Source organism: Suricata suricatta, chromosome 3, assembly GCF_006229205.1.
Source record: "Suricata suricatta isolate VVHF042 chromosome 3, meerkat_22Aug2017_6uvM2_HiC, whole genome shotgun sequence".
Taxonomy (NCBI): domain Eukaryota; kingdom Metazoa; phylum Chordata; class Mammalia; order Carnivora; family Herpestidae; genus Suricata; species Suricata suricatta.
The window spans coordinates 64,095,010-64,118,482 of NC_043702.1; the positions used below are offsets into that span (position 1 = coordinate 64,095,010).

A 23,473-nucleotide genomic window follows, 5' to 3' on the forward strand; every position below is an offset into this window, starting at 1 on the left:
GTGTGTGTGTGTGTGTCTGTGTTTTCATTTCTCTTGGGTGTATGTATACCTATGAGGGAAATTGCTGGGTTGCATAGTAATTCTGTGTTTAACTCTTTGAGGAATCACACACATACAAAAGGTCAACCAAAACACGTAAGAATCTGGTTTCCTAAAATGTGGGTTTGTTTTACCAGAGAATGCTTGTTCGTGTGAGCAAATAATGGCAATAGCGATCAACCCACTATAATACTTTCTAATAATGCAGTCTTTAATAGGCAGCCTTTATAGAATTGAGTCTGGGATGATAATTCCACTTACTCTCTAAAGATTGGCTTCAATAATATACTATAAGGTTTATCATTTAAAAATGTGTGATGAATTGTAGAAAAAACAAAAGAAATCAATAAAGCTGTATTTTGAATGACATGATTAACAACCTTCATCTATTAAATGTACATAAAACATTGCAATAACAACTGAGTAATACACTTTATTTTCAACTACATATGAAATTTATATTACATTTGCTAAGCTGCTGAGCTGCAAAGCAGTCCCCCCTCCAACTTAAATGATTAAAATTATGCAGATGGTATTATCTGAATTAAGGGAAAATAAATTAGAAGTCAAAACAAAAATATCTAGAATATTCCTCAAATACTTGGAAATTAAACAGCATTCTTCCAAATTTCTAATGAGAAGAAATCATAATAGAAATTAGAAAACATTTTTAACGGAATGGTAGCAAAATAATATATAACAAAATTTATGGAATTTTATTGAAGTCAGACTTAGAGAGAAATTTATAGTATAGCCTAAGTGCATTTACTAAAAAAGAGTGAATAAAGGCTGAAAATAAATTTTAATAATTTATAAAATAATAGTCAATTAGAACCAATGAAATAGAAGGAAGGACATGAAAAATACAATGAAAATTAATAATAAAATGGAATAAGACATGCTACAAAGAAGATTTAAACCACCAAAAGTTAGTTCTTAATATATAATAATTAATACAATAAAATATGATATTAATGTATTAATATCAGGAGGGGAAAGGATCTTTACTACAGATCCCAGAGTTTAAAAGTATAAAGTTATAAGTAACTTTATGTAAATAAACTTGAAATCCTATTTGAAATGGTTAAATTATTAGAAAAAATAGTTTAAGGGGCGCCTGGATGGCTCAGGTCGCGATCTCACTGTTGGTAGGTTCGAGCCCCGCATCGGGCTCTGTGCTGACAACTAGGTCGGAAACTGGAGCCTGCTTCGGATTCTGTCTCTCTCTCCGACCCTCCCCTGCTCGCGCTGTCTCTCTGTCTCTCAAAAATAAAAACATTAAAAAAAAGAAAAAAAAAGAAAAAATAGCTTAATGGCAACTGAAACCAGAAGAAATAAGAAAACTAAATGGTCTACCTATTAAGGAAAATAAATGCATGATTAAAAATTGAACATCAAAAGCAAATCAGGCCCAAACTTCACGAGTCATTCAAATAATTAAGGAAAATTAACATCATTCTTACTTAATCTCTAAGAGAGAACCAAAAAAGGAGAAACCTTTCCCAACTTGTTTTAAAAGCATACATAATCTAATGATCCAAACCTAATAAGCACTTTAATATTTCTTAATAGAAAGAAATATTGTAAGCTAAGCTGTTTCACAGATGTAGATGTGAGAATGTGAAACAAAATATTAGAAAACTAAATATTGCAAAATATGAAATTGATAATGTAAATGACCAAATTGGATGCGATTCCAGAATAATTAGGATTAACATTCTAAAGGCAATCAACACTATTTACTACAATGCCAAAATAAAGAATTATAACACTAACATGATTATCTACATAAGGTACAATAAAAATTTAATAAAATTCAGTGTTCACTAATGATTCTGAAAACTCTCAGATTAGAAATGGCAGTGATTCTCTTTTTAGATGATAATGGGTATCTGTTTTAAAAACCTACACCAAACAGTGTACTTAATCATAGTAAGATTGAAAAGAGCAGAAATCACCGAATAGAAACTGAAAAACGGCAGAGAAAATCAATAAACTAAAAGTTGGCATTTTGAACACATTACTAACATTGAAGATCCCCTAGATAATTTAATCGCAAAAAAGATGACTGAGATGAAGACTTTCTTTAGAAAATGTCACTCCCCAAAACAACAACAACAAGAAGGAAAAATCATAATATCCCTATATCTGTTAGAGGAACAAATATCTGTAATTAAAAACTTTTCTACAAAGAAGACTCAAATTCCAGATGGCTTTCCTAATGAATTCTATCAATATTTAAGGGAGAAATCACTCCACTCTTAACAGAAATTCCTTCAGGAATGGACAACTCCTAGCTTGTTTTATGAAGCCATCAGTATCCTGATACCAAATCCTGACAAATTGCCCAGAAAGAACACTAAACATAAGCCAAAGACAGTAAAAAACATGGATGAAAGATTTAGAAATTTCAACATCCAACCCTCAGGAATTCCAGATGGAGAAAATAGAAAAAATACAGGATGAGAAAATATTAGATTGCTAAAAGCTGAGAATTTTCCTGAAATGTTCTAAGTTATAGATATTAATAAACATGTCAATCCTCAAGTCATATTAGCATAAGTTCTGAGTCAGATTAATAAAAGTAATTTCATAACTAAAAAAATAGAAAAAACAGAATAATTATAATCTAAATTATTCAAATAAAAATCCAGCTGAAATAAAGCCATTTTCAGAAAAAGAAAAATGGAGTCAGTTTGCTACTCACAGACCTTACTCATAGAATTCCTCATATATTTTAAGAAGGAAATAAAACACAAAAGGAAGTAGAAAGAAGAAACATTTTGGGAAGGATTAATTAACATGCTAAGTCTAACTAAGCACTGATTATACAAATTTACAATAATAATATTGTTTAATTTGTTGGGTGTCAGACAAAGTAGAATTAAAATAGTAGACAAAAATCACATAAGTGGACAGTACTATGTAAACAGTCTAGGGAACCTCATTGTTCCTGATAACAGTACAACTGTTTATTATATTTCACTAGTTAAGTATGCATGTTAAAATTTAAGAGCAATCACTTATGTAAAAAAAAAAGGTAAGAGAAAAGGAAGGAAGGGAGGAGCGAAGGAAGGGATAAAGGGAGAGAGAGAGGGAGGAACGGGAAATAGAATAAACATAACAAAATTAATGCAAAAGAGGACAAGAAGGAAAGAAAGAAAAAAGGGAAACCTGACACATAAAAAGCACAGAGTAAGGTAATTAAAATAAAATAAAATAAAATGTATCTGTGTATAAAATAAATATAAGCAAGTTAAGATATGCTATTAACAAAAAAGTTAGATTGTTTTTTATTTATTTTTAATTGTTTTTTAATCTATGCATATTCTTTTGAAAATATATATCAAAAGATAAGAACACAGACATCTTTAAAAATAAAGAGCTGAGAAAACAAGATCTCTGTGAAATAGTGCAAAATAGGGGAAGCATAGTCTTCTTACTATCACATTAAATAGGGACAGATATGCCTAATTTCACTGCCATTCTACTGCTCAGAAACAAACCATCATTCCTCATTGCCAACAGAATAAATCCAACGCTTCAGCATGACATTCAAGTTTCCTCATCTCTGGCTATAACCTTCTTTTGGACAGTTAATTTCATCTTTGATCTCTCAGCTCCTATCGCAAAGTTAATATGCAATAGACAAATATTTATTTAGTTCTGATGACAGGAAAAAAACCCCACTATCAATGCAACCATTGTAGCATTTACTTGCAGAATGCCCTCTTCACCTTTTTCAAAGGTATTATTCTTTAAAAAAAAAAAAGAAAAGGAAGGAGAAATACACTTACATTGCTTATCTAACACATTGAGGACTAAGCAAAATTTCTTTCCGGCACACCTCTTCCTTCCCCCTTTCCTCACTATTGCTGTAGCTATTAGCAGCAAGGCCTTTATTCAGAGGACAATTTATAAAGCATCCCTTCCCATTTGTAAACTCCTGTCCTTTCCTCTACTTTCTGCAGTTGTTCGTCTCTCTCTTTCCTTCTCCTCTGCCTTTTCATCCCCTCTCATACTGTCTCCCCTCTTCTCTTTGTAAATCAATCTGTATTATACAGAACTCAGGAAAACCTATGATTATGAGAGGTGCCCCAAAATAGAGAAGCAGGGGATAGGAGTCTTTTCTGTTTAAATTTGCGACTTGATCCTCACAAGTAGAATGCTGCCTCCCATTGGTCCAGATTAATGGCTCTTACCCATGTAGGGTTCACCCAGAAAGCTATTTTCTGAATCCACAGATGGTTTCCTAAACCATCTGCATATTCGTCTTGCCCAGTATTCACTAGGAATAATTGGGGGTGCCATGTTGTGTACATAATTTGAAAAGGCTCTCAAAAGCAATACTGATAGAATTCCCTTTCACTAACTACAGTCTTAGAAGAGAACCTCTGAAATAAATGGATCACTATCAATTCCTGGTACTTAAAGGTAAATATCCCCCAAACCACCGTATCTGAAGCCTTATTTTATACACAATGAATTATTTAATGAAATTCTGAAACTGGAAACTTCATTTTCTGTAAAATATTTTTTCCTATTGGGCAAAGAGACACTAACTCATTGGTTTTCAACCCTTAGCATGAATCAACATTTCTGGCAACCCTTAAAAATACTAGGTGCCTAAGTCTCATCCCCAGGAATATGAGTGAGTTCAGTTGGGCTGGTCTTGGTTCGTGCGCTGGCACTTTTACAAAAGCATCTCAGGTAATTCTAGTATGCAATCAGGATTGAGAAACATTTCTCAAACTGCTCATAATTAAGTAGAAAAACCAAATCTGTGTCATTTGGGAATTTTGTTACTATATTATGAAGAGTTGAGATCCAAGCTCACTTAGAATTTTTGCCAAGGGGATTGCAGAAATGAACATAATGATAGTCTATGGATTTTTTTTTATAGTGACAGACAATTATTAAGGGTTTAAGTGCACAGAGCCATTGTCTACAGAATGTAATTAACAAGAGATTGGGTGAACAGAAAAGCAACAAGAAAAATATCCTGAATGAAAAACACTGAGAGCCCAGGGAAGGATGAAAAAGCATAGAGAAAGTAGATCAAGAATACATAGGGAAGAAACTAGAGTGAAAAGAAGAAGAAAACAAAACAGTAGTAGACAGAAAGGAGAAAGGATGCACAATTTAAAATGTTAGTCAATTTTTTTTATTAATTTTTGTAACTTTCCAGTACTCTACCCAATACCATATCTAGATTTTTGGCCAATATTAAAACTAGATATCCAATACACTCTTCTTAATTGATTTCCATTCCATGAAAAAATTTAAAGATGAATTATTATATTTAATGTGTATTCTTTACATTTATACTTTTTCTGATAGATCATTTTTACATAATAGAAATTTAGCTTTAAATGGCATTTCAAAGATAGAAACAAAGACAGAACAATTAAATACAAAACAAAAGCAAAACCTTTGTTCTTTTGGCTTGATTGTAATGTGGTTTACCGTTCTTTATGGTAGTAGCATTTTCCTGCATGCATGTCACCAACACACTACAAGTCAATAGCTTTAGGATAAGGAATCTACATTTAATGTTGCTTGTGAAATAAAAACAAAATATTTTGCTGTAAGTGGTAATATAATTTCACTACCTGGCTTTGTGAGGAAGAAAAACCAACAACTTGGGTCCCTTATCATATCTGATACAGTTCTAATGCCATATGGGCCAATAAGAGTAAGATCTATCTGGGTAAACAAACACTGGAAAAGACTGATGATGTCCTGAATAAAAAGACTAGGTGGCAACATCTGATTCAAGCAATGGCAAGAATATCAACTGCTCTTTCCTTAAGCCTCTTTCGATGATAAGGCATTACTATTTGAAAGCAAATAAACGCTGGACTCAGTCTGAGATGTGTTTCACGTCAAAGTGTGTGCCGAGGTTACAGTACTAATAAAAAAGCAGACACCTACACTGCATCTTAGTCTTTGTTTCTTAGTTTGTGAAGTGCTGTAATTTAAAAGTGCTAAGAACAGAAACTAACAATAGTGACTGTGACATCAACCTGAAGATACTTTTAATTTCTCATTTTATGTACAAAAGGCTGAAAAATAAAATAAAATGGACTTTTTACAGTATTTATATTTTCTTAGAAAACTCTAACCATATAGTTTCAACAGATTGAAGCAGCTTGCAACACGTTCGTACGGCCGGGCTTTTTTTTTTTTTTAACCACAGAGTGTTCAGTTAAGATTGGAAGAATAAAAAGCAAGAAGCTCTTCCTTGTTTGCTGCCACCTATTGCTTAATGACACGAAGAATGAGGTCTTGGTCGAACAATTCGCTTCACTTTACCACTGACGTATGGCTTCCCATATTAGACTTCTGAACAGTGGAAGGAGTAAGATACAGCAGCATAGGCAAGATACACATGCAGCAGTGACAGCTTCAAACTATAATGGAACCAGTTACATCATATTACCTGTTGAAAGCTTGCAAACTATACTTACTGTGGTACATATTTGATGCAATAAATACTGTGCTTAAGTCATCATTTGTGTTTGCTCAAACATGCACCACTGGGTAAAATTACTATTTACAAAGCAGACTTTTATTTTTTAAATTGACATACGCTATGTCAACCTTACCAAGAGCAGAAGATGGCTAAACAATACTGCAGGAAAAAGCAGAATCAACTTTATAAAGTGGTGGGGGATGCTTTTTGGTCAATTCAGGTTCTTAAAAGGATTGATAGGATATTTTTAGTTTATGCCAAAGGACACTTATCAAAAATGGTGTAGTCATGCTGCCAGGACTCTGAATGACTATGTAATGGTGTGTGTGTGTGTGTGTGTATACATATATATGTACATACACGCACATATACATATATACATATATACATGTACATATAATGGAATATGTAAAAATAAAACAATTCTTCAATGTTTGTGAATTCTATGGAACATTTACAGGCACATTAAAATTTTTCTGGATGAGATATCTTAAAAACATGAATAGCTATTTAAGCACCTCAAAAATCTAAAAACATCCTGAAACAAGAAGTAAACTCTTTCCTTATGTGATGAGATTTTTTTTCACGTGTGAATGAGAAGTGCAGCATGCCTTCATTTAAAATATATCCAGTTATACAATAGAGAAACATAGAATTCCCAACCTTTAATCCCTCTCCCCAAACAGAAACCCATTTACAAAAATAGTCACATATAATAGTAAACAACCTGTGAATTAAAAAGAAAAGGTGATAAATTCACAGCATACATTTCGTAAAAATATGGCAGGTGTGGCAGTTAAATCATGAACAGTGGTGACAATTACTATCATCAAGTGTCACGTGTTGGATTTACATAAAAATTTAACTTCCCTCCCCCCTTTAAAGTGGTTCCTATAGTCTGAGTAGCCATTACATCTCTGCTCATCAGCAGTGTCAGCTGGTTGTGAGAACAGAAACCTCCTGTCAATGCTGTTTTTCTGGTTTATTGAGTCCCAGTTTGCTGACCAGAGGTCTCTGTCTTGTTATAGGCACTGACCTTAAGTATACATTTGTAAAAACAGTCAGTTTGGCATAGACCTCCTGTGGGAGTCTTGTTGACACTAATTCATCACCGTCACAGGCTGTAAACAATTGATCACAAAATGGAATATTCCTTGTTCCTTTTACTTTTTACTTTCCCTGATATCTTTCCCTTTGTCTTCCTTTTCTGATTTGTCTTTTTCAAATTTTTCTTTTTCCGGTTTGGTCACACTATCATATGAAGGTGGAGAAGTGGTGGAGGGTGTCACATCGGTTTTCTCCGGAGTTGAATTCTCATTTAGTTTATCAATGAGGATATCTTCCTTGATAGGTGTTCCATCGCCTTCTTTGCCTTTGTCTTTCTTATAGATACATGAAACCTTTTTCACTTTTTGCTTCAAGAGGTAGCGTCTATAAGCCCTCTGGATAACGATAGCAGACACCTCCTCTTGTTTGCGCTTCAGAGTGGTCGTGATGGGTTCGTAGGAGACTTTGGAGGGGTTGGATGCCATGAACCGCTCCTCCATCTGTATTCGAAGGGCATCCATTTCTCCACTCTCACCCAAAACACGCTTTGTAAAGGCAAATAAAATGTCGAGGCAGTGGATCCGGTCCCCACTGACCATGGGCAGGTCCATGGCAATGAGCTGGACTTTGTTTGGTTTTGCTATGAGGAGAGGAGGATCGAGGGCAGCTGCAAAATCAGAGAGCTTGGCAAACTCTATGAACTGGGTGGCATCGGGATCAAACTTCTCCCAAACCTCGTAGAACATCTCAAAGTCATCCTCACTCAGGGGCTCTGCACTTTCCTCAGTAGCGACACTGAAGTTCTCCAGGATGACAGCGATGTACATGTTCACTACAACTAGAAATGATATGATGATGTAGCTGACAAAAAAGAAAATCCCAACAGATGGGTTCCCACAGTCTCCCTTAACAGAGCTTCCGGGGTGATCCTTTTCAGGGTCACAATCTGGAGGTCCACTGTTGAGAATAGGTGCTAGCAATCCATCCCAGCCGGCAGAGGTGGTAATTTGGAACAGGCAGATCATGCTGTTGCCAAAGGTCTCAAAGTTGAACATGTCATCAATTCCAACTTCCCTCTTAACATAGGCGAAGTTGGACATTCCAAAGATGGCGTAGATGAACATGACCAGGAAGAGCAGGAGGCCGATGTTAAACAAGGCGGGAAGGGACATCATCAGAGCAAAGAGCAGCGTGCGGATCCCCTTTGCCCCTTTGATCAGACGCAGGATTCGACCAATCCTGGCAAGACGGATCACTCGGAACAGGGTAGGGGACACGAAGTATTTTTCTATCAGCTCGGCCAGAAACATGCCTGTGGAAAATCAAGAAACAACAAAAACAGTGTTTTATTTAATAGCAGTGAATGAAAACTTACATGAATTGGATCATTACTAGTTTTACAAAATGTGGGCATGAGAATTAGGTATATACATCTATATACACACACACACATATATATACAGACACACACGCACACAATCGGCAGTGTTTGTTGAGCAAAATGAAACTGGTATGTTTAGTGTCATAACATTAATCCTTCCAAAGGCACTCATACAAGGTATTGATACTGAAGGTATCAATCATTTTTCCTAGTTCAAGAAAGCAACTATCAAAAGAAAGGTTCAACCATTGAAGGCCTAAAGATGTTAAAGAGTATATGGCAGCCAAACAAAGAAGTGTATTTATAGTTCTAACATTCTAGTTCTAGTCTTGGCATAAGAACTAATGGACAAGGCTTGAGATTTTGGATTAAGAATGTGAGAGATCTTATCCCAAGATGGCTGTGACACAATTTATCTAGAAGGTGGCAGAATGATGGACAGGAGAGAATCCAGGCTTTGCAGCAGACATACTTGGCACTGAATCCTCTCTCTTCTTTTTACACATCACTAAAGGGTGATAGTATCTATCTAATTTTGTTGTTGTTTTGTTAAATTTAGCACTTAGAGAGCCTCTTCTTTGTTCTAGGTATGATACTAAGTGTATCAACTTATATCATCTCATTTAATTCTCACAATAACACTTGACAGAAATATTCCCTGCAAAGTCAGGGATTGGAGAGGTAACTTGTTATAGGTCACAGAGCTGGTAAGCAGTGAAAATAGGGGTGCTCCAGGCCAGGTCTATGTGACCCCTGAGTCTCATACCTTAATCACTAAATGACCGCCTCATGGCCCTGTTGTGAGGATCACACAGAATGACGAATTGTTTCGGTGTTCTAGTCTGTCAGAGAAAGCAGCATAAATAGTGGAATACTATTTTGTCCCTCTATGTGTGTTTTCTTTTCACTAATAGGTAGAACCTTGTCTTAAATCTCTTACATTTGCTGCTAGCTCCTCATTTAGTGCCCTATACATAACTACTTAATATGTGTTGATGACAATGAAGTTGTTTTGGATTTTTGAATAAAATGTATACTTCTGGAAAAAGAATATTACAAACCACAGAAATATCTGAACCCAAAGGTAAGATGAAACATATGTATGTGTGAATATATATAAACACACATATAAACTATTCCAATTATCAATATCTTATTTATGGACTATTTGACTACTTCTAATAATTTTTGTGTGTAAGTGTGTGTGAATTATTTATTCAAAGCAATACTTGTCTATATCCTAGGAGTGTGATTGAGTACAGGACTATTATGCCAAATTGCTGTTATTGTCTTATGAAATGAGACAAGATGATAAATGAAAGCTGCAAAATATAAAATCTTTTTTTTTTTACATATCATTTCATGCACTGCATGCAACCAAAGAAATGACAAACTGAAGAATGGACTATTAGATTTTATTTAAAATTTTGGGATAGATGAAGAGATTAGTGAGAAACATTTTCGAAGTTTTAAATCAAATTTTTACTACCAACTTCCTTAATTGAGTAAAAGCACCTCTTCTTACCTACGATAGAGAGAATGACCACCACAAAATCAAAAATATTCCATCCGATAGTGAAATAGTAATAGCGAAGGGAGATGAGTTTCAGCACACACTCTCCAGTGAACAAAACAATAAACACCAGATTAATCCAGTACAGAATGTTTGTCATCTCCTGACTCTGGTCATCAGTTTCCACCATCATGGTGACCATGTTGAGGCAGATGAGGATCATGATGCTGATATCAAAGACTTGTTTGGTTACGAAATCAAAGACCATTCCTTGAAATTTGTTCTGGAACAAAGAATATGTAAAATTCACTTAGAAACATAAAAAAATCAAATTCAACTTATTTGGTTTTAACACAGCAATATGAAAATGTAGCTTTTATCAAAATATACCATGTTTATTTAATACTTGGAAGAACATTTTGCATACTGAAATATACAACTTTTTCAAAATGTGTTTGTTTTATTTATTTACTGTTCATTATATCAGATTTTGTAAGCTGCCTTTAAGAACCACTTATTGTGTTCTCGTGACCATAACATCACCATGTGCATGATGGTCAGTCAGCCAATATTTGCTGCTATAACAAGTCTTTGTGATCCCATGTATTGGCAGTGGGTAGAAAAGTAAACTTTGAAGTACTGGTAAGTAGCTCTCCAGATTTTTCTCTCATGTTTTTTTTTCCTGGTTTCTGTTTTTATCATCTTTCCCCAAAGCCAGAGCACTTTAAGGTTCAGCTTGGAAGATGTTTTAAAAAATTATAGTTCAGGAAAAAGGGCATATGTGGAACACCTGGTGAAATGTAATTAAGTTCTGTATTTTATTTAAATGGTATTGTACCATGGTTAATTTCTTAGCTTTGACTACTGATCTATGGTTACGCCAGATTTTAAAATAAGGAAAAGCTGGGAAAAATTATATGGATAACTCTTCTGAAAGAATAAAATAATCTTCTAAAAGTTACAGTTCACAATCAGATGTTCAGCCTTTGCCCTATTCAGTTTGGACCTTACTTCCAAGCACTGAATGGCTCTATGTCTTGCTCATGAAATTAAGGTCCTCAGCCTTACCAGTTCTGGTTCTTTGGACCCTATTTTATACCATTTTGCCTATATCTGCTTGGTATTTCAGGTTTTTAGGGCTCAAGCCTTGACTCACCTTCCACTAAGCTGTCCTCTACTTTCTTAACTGGAACCACATATGATCTGTTACCTATATACGTCGTAGTTTGCCTTCCCAGATCCTGACCTGTTTATCCATCTGGATTCTCTGTACTAGTGTTCTGCTCTCTCTCTGTTGAGAGACATCCATTACTCCCTATGCAAATCCCTGGACATCAACCACCTGTTTGTAGTATTTTTCTCTTTTCTCTGAATAGGTATCTGGCTTCTGGACTGGACTTCTATTGCTTCAGCTGAATCTGTCCTTCCAGAGACTTCTTTGACTTAATAAGTGTTTCTATTTCCAGTTCCAAACCATCCCTCTTAGTTCTTATTTACTGTAACTTACCTTTCCAAGTCTGGTTATGTTTCTCTTATTTCTACCCTTCTGATATTTCTTATCCCCCTGAATAAAATTTGCAGATTCCACTGGATCATTTTATCTTATCTCCTTGTACCAAAAGAGACTTCCTTCACACCTACTCTGGTGACTTTGAATTCAGTTTTAAGTTTTAAGCACTCTGTGTCCTCAGAAAACTTTATATTTACAGTTGTCATAAAATTGATGACAGTGTATTACATACATTTTGTTCTTATTTATTTGATTTTAGTTATTTCTTCTAGTTGTCTGGAGGCGCTTCAGGGACAGAGCAGTGTAATTTTTTCTCATAGACTTAACACCTACAGTGTAGTAGGTTCACAAGTGCTTAAAATTAGAAGGTTTATCAATAAAAAGCTTAATTTTCCTGGCCATGTAGTTTTCCACTGGGTCACTTCAATGTATAACTCCAACCCCAGTCACTAATTGTCGTCTCCAATTTAAATCCCAGGATGTAGTATATGCTGCAGGAAGCTACGTAACCCTGGAAGCCTTGTTTGCCAAAGATTTATGTTCTCTCACTTCATCTTGGCCCTTGACAATGATTAAGAATCCTTTATCCCTCACATGCTCCAGGATAGTTCCACACTTCTCAGAAATATCTTATTTTTCTCTCTATTCTTTTTTTGAGAGCATCAAAATCAGTGCCATGAAACTCTTCTACTTCCTTTTGCATTTCATATTATCTTGACTTTTCACATATATCTTTTTATATGTTATCCCATACTCGCTAGAGGACTCCATCCCTCTATAATATGTGACTGTATTCCGTATTCCCTCTCTTCACACTCTTCTCCAGAATTCCTGCTTTGCATCCAACCTACTTCTCAGTCTCAAGAAACCTTATTTTATTACTTCTAAATACTCATTCTTATTCCTATCTCCTTTGATTGCCAGATTCTGCAAGCTAGCATCTCTAATTTTTTTTTTCTCCATATGTGTCCCTTCTTCCTATCTTGCTTGACACCAGTCATCCAGTGTGGATGGTAGAAACTCATAAGTTCTCTTTGTTGGGTCCTTCTTTGCTTTCCACATTCAATTAATAGACAAACTTTGTAATTTTACTCCAGTGACAGTTCACAAACCCATCCACTTTAATTCATCTCCACACGACTCTGGTTCAGACTACCTATCATCTCTGAGACAGCTCCAAAACAAATCTAATAAGCATACACATTGCCCCTGTCAATACTGGTTCAGTGATCTCCACAAAACTGAAATGACCAGGTCCCCTTCAATTGCTTCCCATTGTTCTAAAGATAAAGACAACTTTTGAATCTAACCTACAAAGCTCAGAAAAGCCTGCCCCACCTTAAGTTCTTCTTTGTCAACACATCCCAATAAGCCCCCACTCTCTGCACCCCAGCCTCCCTGGCCTTCCTACTCCAGGGCCTTCACACAGGCCCTACTCTTAAAGGGCGCTTCTCTTTCTGACAATTCCCTGCAGCAACCACGCAGCTACTGGCATATCATATACAATTGGAAGAGCCATAAAAATGCAGAATGAAATCATCAGATTTAGAAGCAAGATGCTAGGAAAAAATATGAAATATTTTTATAACCAGAAAAAAACCAAAACCTCTGACTTGCTTCTTAATGATTCCAATCAATCTGCAGAGCTGGACAGAAAGTGTGGCCTATCTGAGATGTACTGATGATTCCGATCCATCCCCATTGCTTTTTGAACATTCAATATTTCCACTTCCACACAATGTATGTATGGAAGTGTTTTCCTCTCCACATTACTAAAAGCTCTCAGTGACATCAATCCTACTTAATACTATTGGCATATAATCTGAAATTTTTTATTTCTAACATTTTATATGTTTATATATAATATGTAATTTGAGCATTATATTATATATAATATATACACTTAAACTATTATACCTACACTTAGGCTATTTAGGCTAGCTGCTAGTCACATTGCTAAGATAGAAATTTGTTTTGTAAATTTATAGAAATACTAGTATCTTGAAGGGCTGTGTAAGTGATAAATAACATAGATCTTGCTGGGAATGAATGTTATTCTTACAGCAGGTCGAGGTATGGGTTTTTGTGGTTTCTTTGAACCCAGTTTTTTCATTGCATTGTAGTATTTCTTCTGCTCTTCTGTCATAAAAATGTCTTGACCTCCAAAGTAAAGAAAATAAAGCAAAACTGGTTAAAATCATGTTCTTTGCTAGCTAAAAAATAACCTCAGAAATTGTGTGAAATGACTTCCACTTGCTACTCTAATGTTGCCAATATATGTATTTAGAGAGATGCATATATTCAATCCTTAAATTATTCTGTATTAATCAGTCATATTTCTATACTGAAAATATCAACATATGCTATCTCAATTAACAATTACTTAAAAACTCACAATTGATTGAATATCTCAGAATAATTTCAGAATTTTATACTCGTTTTTGCTGATTACATTTTAGACCCTAAAAGAACCAGTGTGACATGTTTAATTCACATTTTAGAATAAAGAGAAAGTTTTAGTATACTTATCTTCTTTTTCTGTTGGTTGAAGTTATCTATGATGACACCAATGAAAAGATTCAGGGTAAAGAATGAACCAAAAATAATAAAGATGACAAAATAAAGGTACATGTACAGATTGTCTTCATATTTGGGTTGTAATTCTACCTACAAAATATTAAGGAATGATAACTATTAGAACCACTACTTGTTTTATAAAAAGGACATCAGCAAATTTTCAATTTTCAAAGCATGTCTCAATTGCTGGGAATGAAAAAAAATCAAACATTAAACAGATTTTATGAAACATCAAATCTAACAGGCTTATTGAAGAGTCCCACAAGACTGCTCACTGATTTGACAAACTGAAACAACTCAAAAAAACTCTAGATAATTAAAATTTATTTCACCCAAGAAGTTTCTGGATTATGACTGCATTTTCCCCAAAGTCCCCCAATAGGACATGCAGAATGAGGATTTCCTTTATTCCTCCTGAAAAAGAGATGTTTCAGTCACCCTATTTTGTGTTAAAACCTTTAAGATTTATTCTCTCTGATTCAGTTTTTTTTAATCTGTAAAATGGAAATAATAGAATCTTACCCTCACAGAGTAGTTGAAAATGTTAAATATATTAACATATGAAAAGGGCTTAAGAAAAAGTGCCTGGCCAGTAGTAATAGCTGAGTGTAAAGGTTTGATTTCTATTACACATTTCTTTTCATAGGCTAGAGTTTTTATTGTATGTGTGGATATGGGTACATCTGTCAAATCATTCCTTACTGATATTCAGTGTATAGATTCATCCTAATCAGTAGGCTTTAGGCACAGTTTCTGTAACAATGATACCCTGTCTTGTCCAACACACTTTTGGTCAAAAAAAGAGTGACAATTGGCTTGAGCATTGGCTATAATCTATAGCTCAGGTCACCCAGGGTATTAGTCTAACCAATTCAGTTAACCAGTCACAAGTGGTAATGGACACAGGTCATGACCCACTGTGTCATGAAATCAATTTAGACGGTAATGGCCCACTTGAGATGTTTTTCTAATAAAATAGAGTAAAATGGAAAATATTAGAAATATTGTAAAAGTAAATATTTTTTGATGAGACTTTTTCATATATGTGTGTAGATAACAGTGATAGAAAATGATATATTTAAACGTTTTTAAATTCAATACTATACATACAGAAAAGTGCACAGCACAGAAGGGTAAAATGTAGTGATAAATTGTTACAAAGTGAATCGCACAGTGCAGGACATCACCAAGAACTGAGAAGCACTTGGTGTAAACTTCCTAAATATAAGCTCTATAATCCCTACTAAAGGAAATCATTATCCTGACTTTTATGGTAATTATTTCCATAATTTTTTGAACACCATTCTTGAAAAGCAAGATGAGTTTTGTCTACATTTTGTCTAGTGGACACATTTGTATAACTCTGTTTTACTTATATATTTTTTAAAATTTTATATTCAAGTTATCTTTACACTCAATGTAGGGCTTGAACTCACGACCCTGAGATCAAAAGTTACATACTATACTGACTGGGCCCTTCAGGCACCCCAACTTTGTTATATTTTTAAGATTCATCCATGATGTTATGTATGCTATATTTGTATATCATTTCATCACTGTATAATATTCAACTATCCATCCATTTCTATTACTTTTGAGTTGTTTCCCGTTTTTTGCTAGTGCAAAAAGTTATGTTCATTCTTATACATACAATCTGGTGTGCATGCACTAAGTGTAGAATATATTGCTATGAAATAAAATGAAATTGCAAGTTTAAAGAATATCTTGAATTTTATCGAATAATGTGATAATGCCCAACTTTTTAAAATAAGTATTTATCCATTTTTCCCCTGGTAGCATTAAGAGTTTTTATTGCTCTTTATCCTTGACAATACTTGGTATTGTCATAATTTTTAATACTGCCAATTAGGCAATAATGCCACATTTTGGGTTAAATTTGCACTTCTCCGATGACTACTGAGAGTAAGAGCAAGCAACTTTTCATAATTTTGATGTCTGCTTGGATTTCATTGTAAGATGCTTGAATGCTCAGGAGTTATGTAGCACACACTATCTGCTAAGTTACTAAGGAATAAACTGAAAGTAAGTTGCATATCAGGCTGCTGATAAGGAAGGTGGAGAGAACATTAAATGAAATAATCAAAACAAGTAGGAAACTACTGTTGAAGAAAGTGGTTATGAGCTCATGTTTGTGGTCAGAGTTCAAAAACATAAACAACCACTTAATGCATTGAGCCTTTTTGCTGCAGTAGTAAAATGCAGTTAATGTCAACCACACAATAACATTGTTACTTAAGATTCAATGCTATAGTATAAGAAAGCCTTTAATAGAGGGAGTAGTAATAAGAATTAATTATTATTATTTAAAAAGCACATAACTGGATTCTTGATACACAGATACATTGTATAAGCATTGAGGGTGAGCTTTTAGTTCTTTTGCGTGCTCTCTCTGTCTCTCTCTTTTAAAATAAGGTGGAAAAAAAACCCTCAGGAGTTCTTTCTCAGTTACAACCTGGTTATTGGTGCTAGGAAAGTAACATTTTGAGCTTGATTACTATGTTCCTGAAATATGCCAGAAGCCAATCTCTTTTTTCAAAATGTGATTTCCTTTCTCCTTGTTAAATATTAAAAAATTAATGAAAATTGTACCAAAACTTCAAAAGTGCTGAGGTGTGTAAAGTAGATTGTGAAGGCCGCTGCCTTCTACCACAAAATCTCACTTCCCACAGAGAAACATTAAAGGTTTGTTTCTTTTGTTTTGTTTTTCTCCCCCACCATTAGATTCTTCTATTATAAGAAAGATCAAAAGATGGAGGAAATCTGTGACAGACATAGGAAGTGCGTTCTTTATTCAGGGCTTCCAAGGTACAAATGGGCAAAGCAATCAGAGCCAAAAATACAATGTCTCATTTTGCAAAATCAAGTTTTTAAATGCTGAGTGTCATGCTAGATACTAGAAAAGATGTGTTAAAAGATTTATGGCGAGTAGAGAAAAACATACAAGTCAAATTTTGGAAGAAAGAATGCAAGGTTGAATATTTTATTTTTGTAAAACAGATGTTTTCTATTAATTGATTTGTTTCATTTGTCACTAAATTACAACACTGTGGAAATATTCACTGGATCAAATTAAACAATTTTTCCTCTAAACAGACTTACATTTCGTGAATCGACAGCTGCATACATGATATCCATCCATCCCTTAAACGTGGCCTGTAAAAAAGTCATACCATTTAATTTTCCCCCCACAAATTATAATTTTAGAAAAGAAAGTAAGTATCAGACTGATTAAGATTCATTCAAAACTATATAAAATAGTTTGGGGTTAGTATTTAAACTCTGGTCAAAGTTTATAATATAGAAAGTATTTCAACTTTATATTCTTCTATAAACCTATAATTAAACCATGACAGGTTATAACAATATGCTATCATAAAAGTAATTATCAACAATCTTTGACTCTGATATGCCTATAAGAATATAACACAAACTTTGATAAATTATTAGATGTATATAGCACTAGCATCAGACAAGTTGAAAAATATGCTGCATTGCTCGATCTTAATGCTTTCCATTTTACTTATTCTCTTCTAAATGGTATGATCGCCGATCATGAATCATGATGATTTATTCTCAAAAATCTACATAGTGTTGATTACACTATTTTAAGACAATATATTCCATAAAACAACATAGTTTCCTAATCGGGAAGCAAATGTATTCAACTGCAATTTACTCTTTTAAATAGTGTGGGTTTTTTTGTGCAGACACAGCAAACCTGAAAACAAAAGACTTATACATCTTTTTCAGTTTCTTAGAGCCACAGAACCTGTTCTTCTCCATACGCCATCTGCAGGTGGATCAGTTCAGGGAGTGGGCAGTTGAGAAGCTGGATAGATTGTTTATGAATTTATAACAGACATAATGGACTTGATTATCCGAACGAGTTCCTGCAGCAGGCAGGAAAGGTCGGAATTGGAGTAGGAGTTGCTGTGACAGATGTTAAGGTGGGGAGCTTGGTGGAGGTGGTGGTGAGGGTTAAGTGGGTGAAGACTTGATGAGGGTTTGACACTGTCTGGTATCCAAGAAGCACAGAGATCTATCACTCCTGCTCTTATCCACACACTTTTCCCCCACCCCAGGGCCACTGCCTCTGTTTGGCTCAGAGTAGGGGTGGATAAAACAGTAGGAGCCTACATAAAATGTCAGTAACAAAGGACTGGTGCTGGGGTACCCAATGTATATCCTGAAAGACTGTCAACACTGTAGAACTGTCCAGTTTTCAACATGGTGCAGACAAGATAGTTGAGCAATGATTAGAAAGAATCTAGGCAGATGGGCTTGAGGAAGTATGTTTTGGGAAATACTGCGAGAGAAGATTTCAGAGTCATGTTAATAATACATCACAGAGAATAATAAAGTGGTTACTTACTACTTGAAGCAGAGAAAGGTATCCAAGTCCTACATTATCAAAGTTTACTTTCACATTTTTCCACCTGGCAGTTTGATTGCTCTCTATAAGGGCTTTACATTCGCTGTAGTTGTTGACCACACTTACATCAAACATTTCTCCAGTGGTGTAGTTAATACAATGATAAAACTTGCCAGCAAAGAGATTCACTCCCATGATACTGAATATTAGCCAAAAGATCAGACAAACCAGAAGTACGTTCATTATGGATGGAATGGCTCCTAAAAGAGCATTGACAACAACCTGGCACAGAAACGAGAAGGGAAAACAAGTGAAAAGTCAATGACCATTTTAAGCACTATTAAAAGAACAGTATTCAAATGACAGAACACATGGCTGCTTATAAAGTTAAATATTGGGCAGAAACTATCTGCAGTATCTGGCAGCTCCAGCAAAAAGCCCTTGATAATTATAGTTCAGAACAGTATAAAATAAATTTTATATTGTAGAAATATTTTTTCAAGAGGTAAGAACATACACATAGCACATTTTCATCAAAGAATGGAACTGATAATAAGTGGAAAGAAGAATTAAGAGTGCAAATAGTGATGTGGCTATAAAATCAGGGTCATCATGTAGATATCACAATTTCTAAAAAATTGCAAACCATAAAATTTATTATCCAAAATTTGAAAGTGAAAGAGAATACACTTGAGGGTCATTTCGAGGGCAAAAGTCAACACTAATAATAACTATTCTGAGAAAGCAAATATGAGTGAGCCAGGCCTGTCCCAACCCATGTGGTCTAGGTTCACCCTACACATGCAAACGTTGGAGCAAAGAGATCGAAACACGGAAATTGACTATGCGATGGGGAGAAAAGGGTTTGGAAAGCAGGAGATCTGTGGCCCAGTTTACACACAAATTAGCTGTGCACCTTTGGGCGAGTTATTTCATTTTTCTGATCCTCCTTTGGGGAATCCCTTTCAGGAGAAAATTCTCATAAAACATTGCAATTTGAGCCCAAGGTTTTCACTTAATGACTTTGTTCCTTGCAGCTTTCTCAATTAACTAGAACTTTCAGGAAACGTTTTTTTCAGCACTTTTTAAAATTATCCCTTAAGGAAATATTCAGCTTAATATCTTTTTCTGTGCAAGCGTACCTAACCTACATCAGGAATAAACTTTATCGATGAACAGACATAAAATATGAGAAATACATGCACTAACCTTTCACAAATGTTTTATGGTATAAAAAGTATATACAAATACATACATACATGTAAACATATGAGTAACGATAGCTTACAGCAACAATACCGAATAAGTACTTGGCAAAAGGCACAATTCATCTGCAAATTGGCACCTGGAGCCTGTTTACTAAAGGACAATACTTTAATGTATTTTTAAATGAAAGTAGATTTAAAAGAACTTAGTACAGTATTAAGTTAATACCAGAATTTTAAATCTCTAATAATTCAGCAGTACTTGTAGACTTGACAGTTCATTTTTAAGTTCACTACAAGGAATGCTCTGCAAAGGTGAGGAGATGATACTGGTTAACAGAGTTAAAACACACACGCGCACGCACACACACACACACACACACACACACACCTCGATAGCAAAGAAATAACACACGTTTCCCAAGAGAGATGTATGGAAGGACTATCTATGCAAATTTGATAAAGAACATATGAAAATTATTCTAGTACTGAAAGTTTGATTCCTCTTCTTAAATGAAAACTAGTACTGCAAAACTGATTTTAAATTGGTAAAGAGAAAATAATTTAACAGCTAACAATTCCTTTCTATGCAACCATGTGCACACAAACACACAAGCACACACACCTACACACATCATTCATTTCTGTTGTGTTTGCAACACTCAGAGGAAGTCCCAAGTAACTATTTTCAAATATCAGAAAAAGCATCATTTTCTAAGAGTTTCTTTTGAATAGCTAAATCCACAGGGACAGAGTGTCATCATTTCCTGCGTGGTGAGGGTGTGTGCTCTCAGGTTATGTGCCCTGGAGGGGTGACAAATGACAGCACATTTGTCCTATGTACCACCTTTCTAAATGAGCGTTAGATTTCCACAGCTGGCCTACTTTTTAGCCACCGCAGTCTGTGTGTGAAAGCTAAAGGGCCAGATTCAGATTTTAAAGGGCTCAAACCACATGAGAGGAGCAATGAAGACATGATGAAGACTTCTTTGGTGGTTTTAAATTACAGTCAGTGGAATTTCCTGCACATTTACAAATTGAATGAACATAACTAATCTTGACTCACATCTGAAGTCTATGCAACATGATTGAGATTTCCCACAGAATGAAAAATCTACTTAGAAGCAGTCTAATTGTTTCTAATTAGAAGCAATCACTTAGGCATTCTATTACATGAGTGTCTTCAACAGTGTCAAGTTTATGGACATTTGACACATTTTATTGATCAATCAGTTACATCAGTATGAATGTATAAGACAAACTCTCCATGGATTTATCATTTCTGAGGTACAAAACGTCAGTCTGTTCTCAATTATAATTCCAGCAATTTGTAAAGCATTTGCTCTTACCCTCATTCCTTCAAAGCGGGATAAGGCTCTCAGTGGCCTCAGAGCTCTTAGAGTCCTGAGGGATTTGATGGCACCAAGCTCTGAGTAACCCAAGGCATTTGCAGTCAAGCTAACCAACGAGACCTATACAGAGAAAGCAACAGAGTTTTCGTATTTACAGACCAAAATGCGTACCCAGTTCCGTGCTGCCCTGTGCGATAAACCAGGAGCTCTCCACCTCTAGTGAATATCAAAATCACATGGAGGGCTTGCTGAGAACACAGTTTGCTGGCAGAGTCTGATTCAGCAGATTTGGGTTGGGCCTGAGAGTGTGCATTTCTTTAAGTTTCCAGGTACAGCTAAAGACACTGGTCTGTCAGCCATACTTTGAGAACCACTGCCATAAACTTGTGAAAAAGAAGAAGCTATACATGTTCTCTTTCCAAGATTCTTGACAAGAACAGGTTTTTAAAAAATTAAATATAAATCAAGAAACAGAATACCATAGAAGTGCAGTCTACATCTATCGATCTGTAAAATTCTATCACCTCTCATGTTATTTAGCAGACCTGAAAGGGAGATGATGAAAACAGTGCAAATACACAGGTGAAGTCCAATAAACCACTGGTGAATCCGAGCACAAACACACTCAGAAAGATCTAGGCCTCTGAATACTGGCTTTGTCAACTTCAGTATGAGGACATAAAACCATTAATTAGGTCAGATTAAAACAATTAACTAAAAAAAGAAAAATTGAGATTCTAGAGGCTCCTGGGTGTCTCAGTCAGTTAAGCATCTAGCTCTTGATCTCAGCTCAGGTCATGATCTCGTGGTTTGTGAATTCAAGCCCTGTATTGGACTCCGTGCTGACAGGATTCTCTCTCTCTCTCTCTACTGCTCTCTCGGACCCTTCTGCTCTCTCTCTCTCTCTCTCTCAAAATAAATAAATAAACTTTAAAAACTAAAAATAAAAATAACCTTGTTAAAAATTGAGATTTTAGTATGACTGATTAGAAATTGTCAAACAATCTTTTTTGGTCATTTATACAGATAACTAATGTAGTTGATAGAAGTTCTAAAACATCAACTAAAAAGGAAAAGAACAACTCTCATAGGTGGCAAGAAATGTCTGATTTCCTTTGAAAATACACAGAAAACTTATTAAAACTATATAATCTAAGAAAAAGTGTTTTTCCCTAAATGGCACTTGAATTTCAAAAGCAGATAAGTAGAAATAGATATGAAATATAACTTTTAAGAGTATGGTCTAAATGGATATTTGAAAGAAATATTTTTAAGAAAAATAAATAAAGCACACAGAAAAATTTTCCAACAAAAATTCAAATTAATTTGGCACATATAATGATATAAAACCTCTGGATTTGGCAAAAATTGAGCTACAAAAATTTATCTTAGGTGGTCTACATATTTTTCCTAAAATTTAAACTTTTAGGCTTTGTGAGCCCTATCTTGACAGGTAATTGAAAAATAAAGTTACTGAATTATCATTTGTGAAGATTTTCTGTATATGAAATATGAGGACTTGGACTTCTTTACTTACCCTGAAGACAGAATCAAAAAGAAGTAAACATAAATTAAAGAATGAAAGGTTAAAACAGGACATAAGAAAAAAAATTCTGAGCAGGGACAATATTTATTGGCTAATTAAAAGAAGTGGTAAATTACGCAATTTTATGTGACTTGTGTAGAAGGAGATACATTTAGACTTTCTTGTCTTTCTGGAACCATCTCTTAATGGGTCTTTTGACCTCTAAATTATCCCTTTCCTTTAAAAAAATTTTTTTAATGCGTATTTATTTTTGAGGAGAGAGAAAGAGACAAAGCGCAAGCAGGGGAGGGGCAGAGAGAGAGGGAGACACAGAATCAGAAGTAGGCTCCAGGCTCTGAGCTGTCAGCACTGAGCCCAATGTGGGGCTGGAACCCATGAACCATGAGACCATGACCTGAGCCAAAGTGGATGCTTAACCAACTGACACTCAGGTGC

The 23,473-nt window shown here is 34.9% G+C and overlaps 1 protein-coding gene across 4 annotated transcripts in view; it reads right to left on the bottom strand.

Annotated features, from left to right (window-relative positions):
• Nucleotides 1-5,180: 5,180 nt before the first annotated feature.
• The window catches only part of LOC115287760 (sodium channel protein type 2 subunit alpha), a 142,088-nt gene continuing 123,795 nt past the window's right edge, over nucleotides 5,181-23,473 (bottom strand). For 3 of the 4 annotated variants that reach the window (XM_029934463.1, XM_029934462.1, XM_029934464.1), the window contains exons 21-27: nucleotides 21,490-21,612; nucleotides 18,936-19,217; nucleotides 17,663-17,716; nucleotides 14,495-14,632; nucleotides 14,028-14,132; nucleotides 10,468-10,738; nucleotides 5,181-8,873 (exon numbers count right to left, since the gene is read on the bottom strand). In XM_029934463.1, coding sequence (XP_029790323.1) covers nucleotides 7,678-8,873; nucleotides 10,468-10,738; nucleotides 14,028-14,132; nucleotides 14,495-14,632; nucleotides 17,663-17,716; nucleotides 18,936-19,217; nucleotides 21,490-21,612 — 2,169 coding nt within the window. In that variant the 3' untranslated portion in view covers nucleotides 5,181-7,677. The remainder of the gene's footprint in view (nucleotides 8,874-10,467; nucleotides 10,739-14,027; nucleotides 14,133-14,494; nucleotides 14,633-17,662; nucleotides 17,717-18,935; nucleotides 19,218-21,489; nucleotides 21,613-23,473) is intronic. The other variant, XM_029934465.1, reaches the window with a different exon arrangement.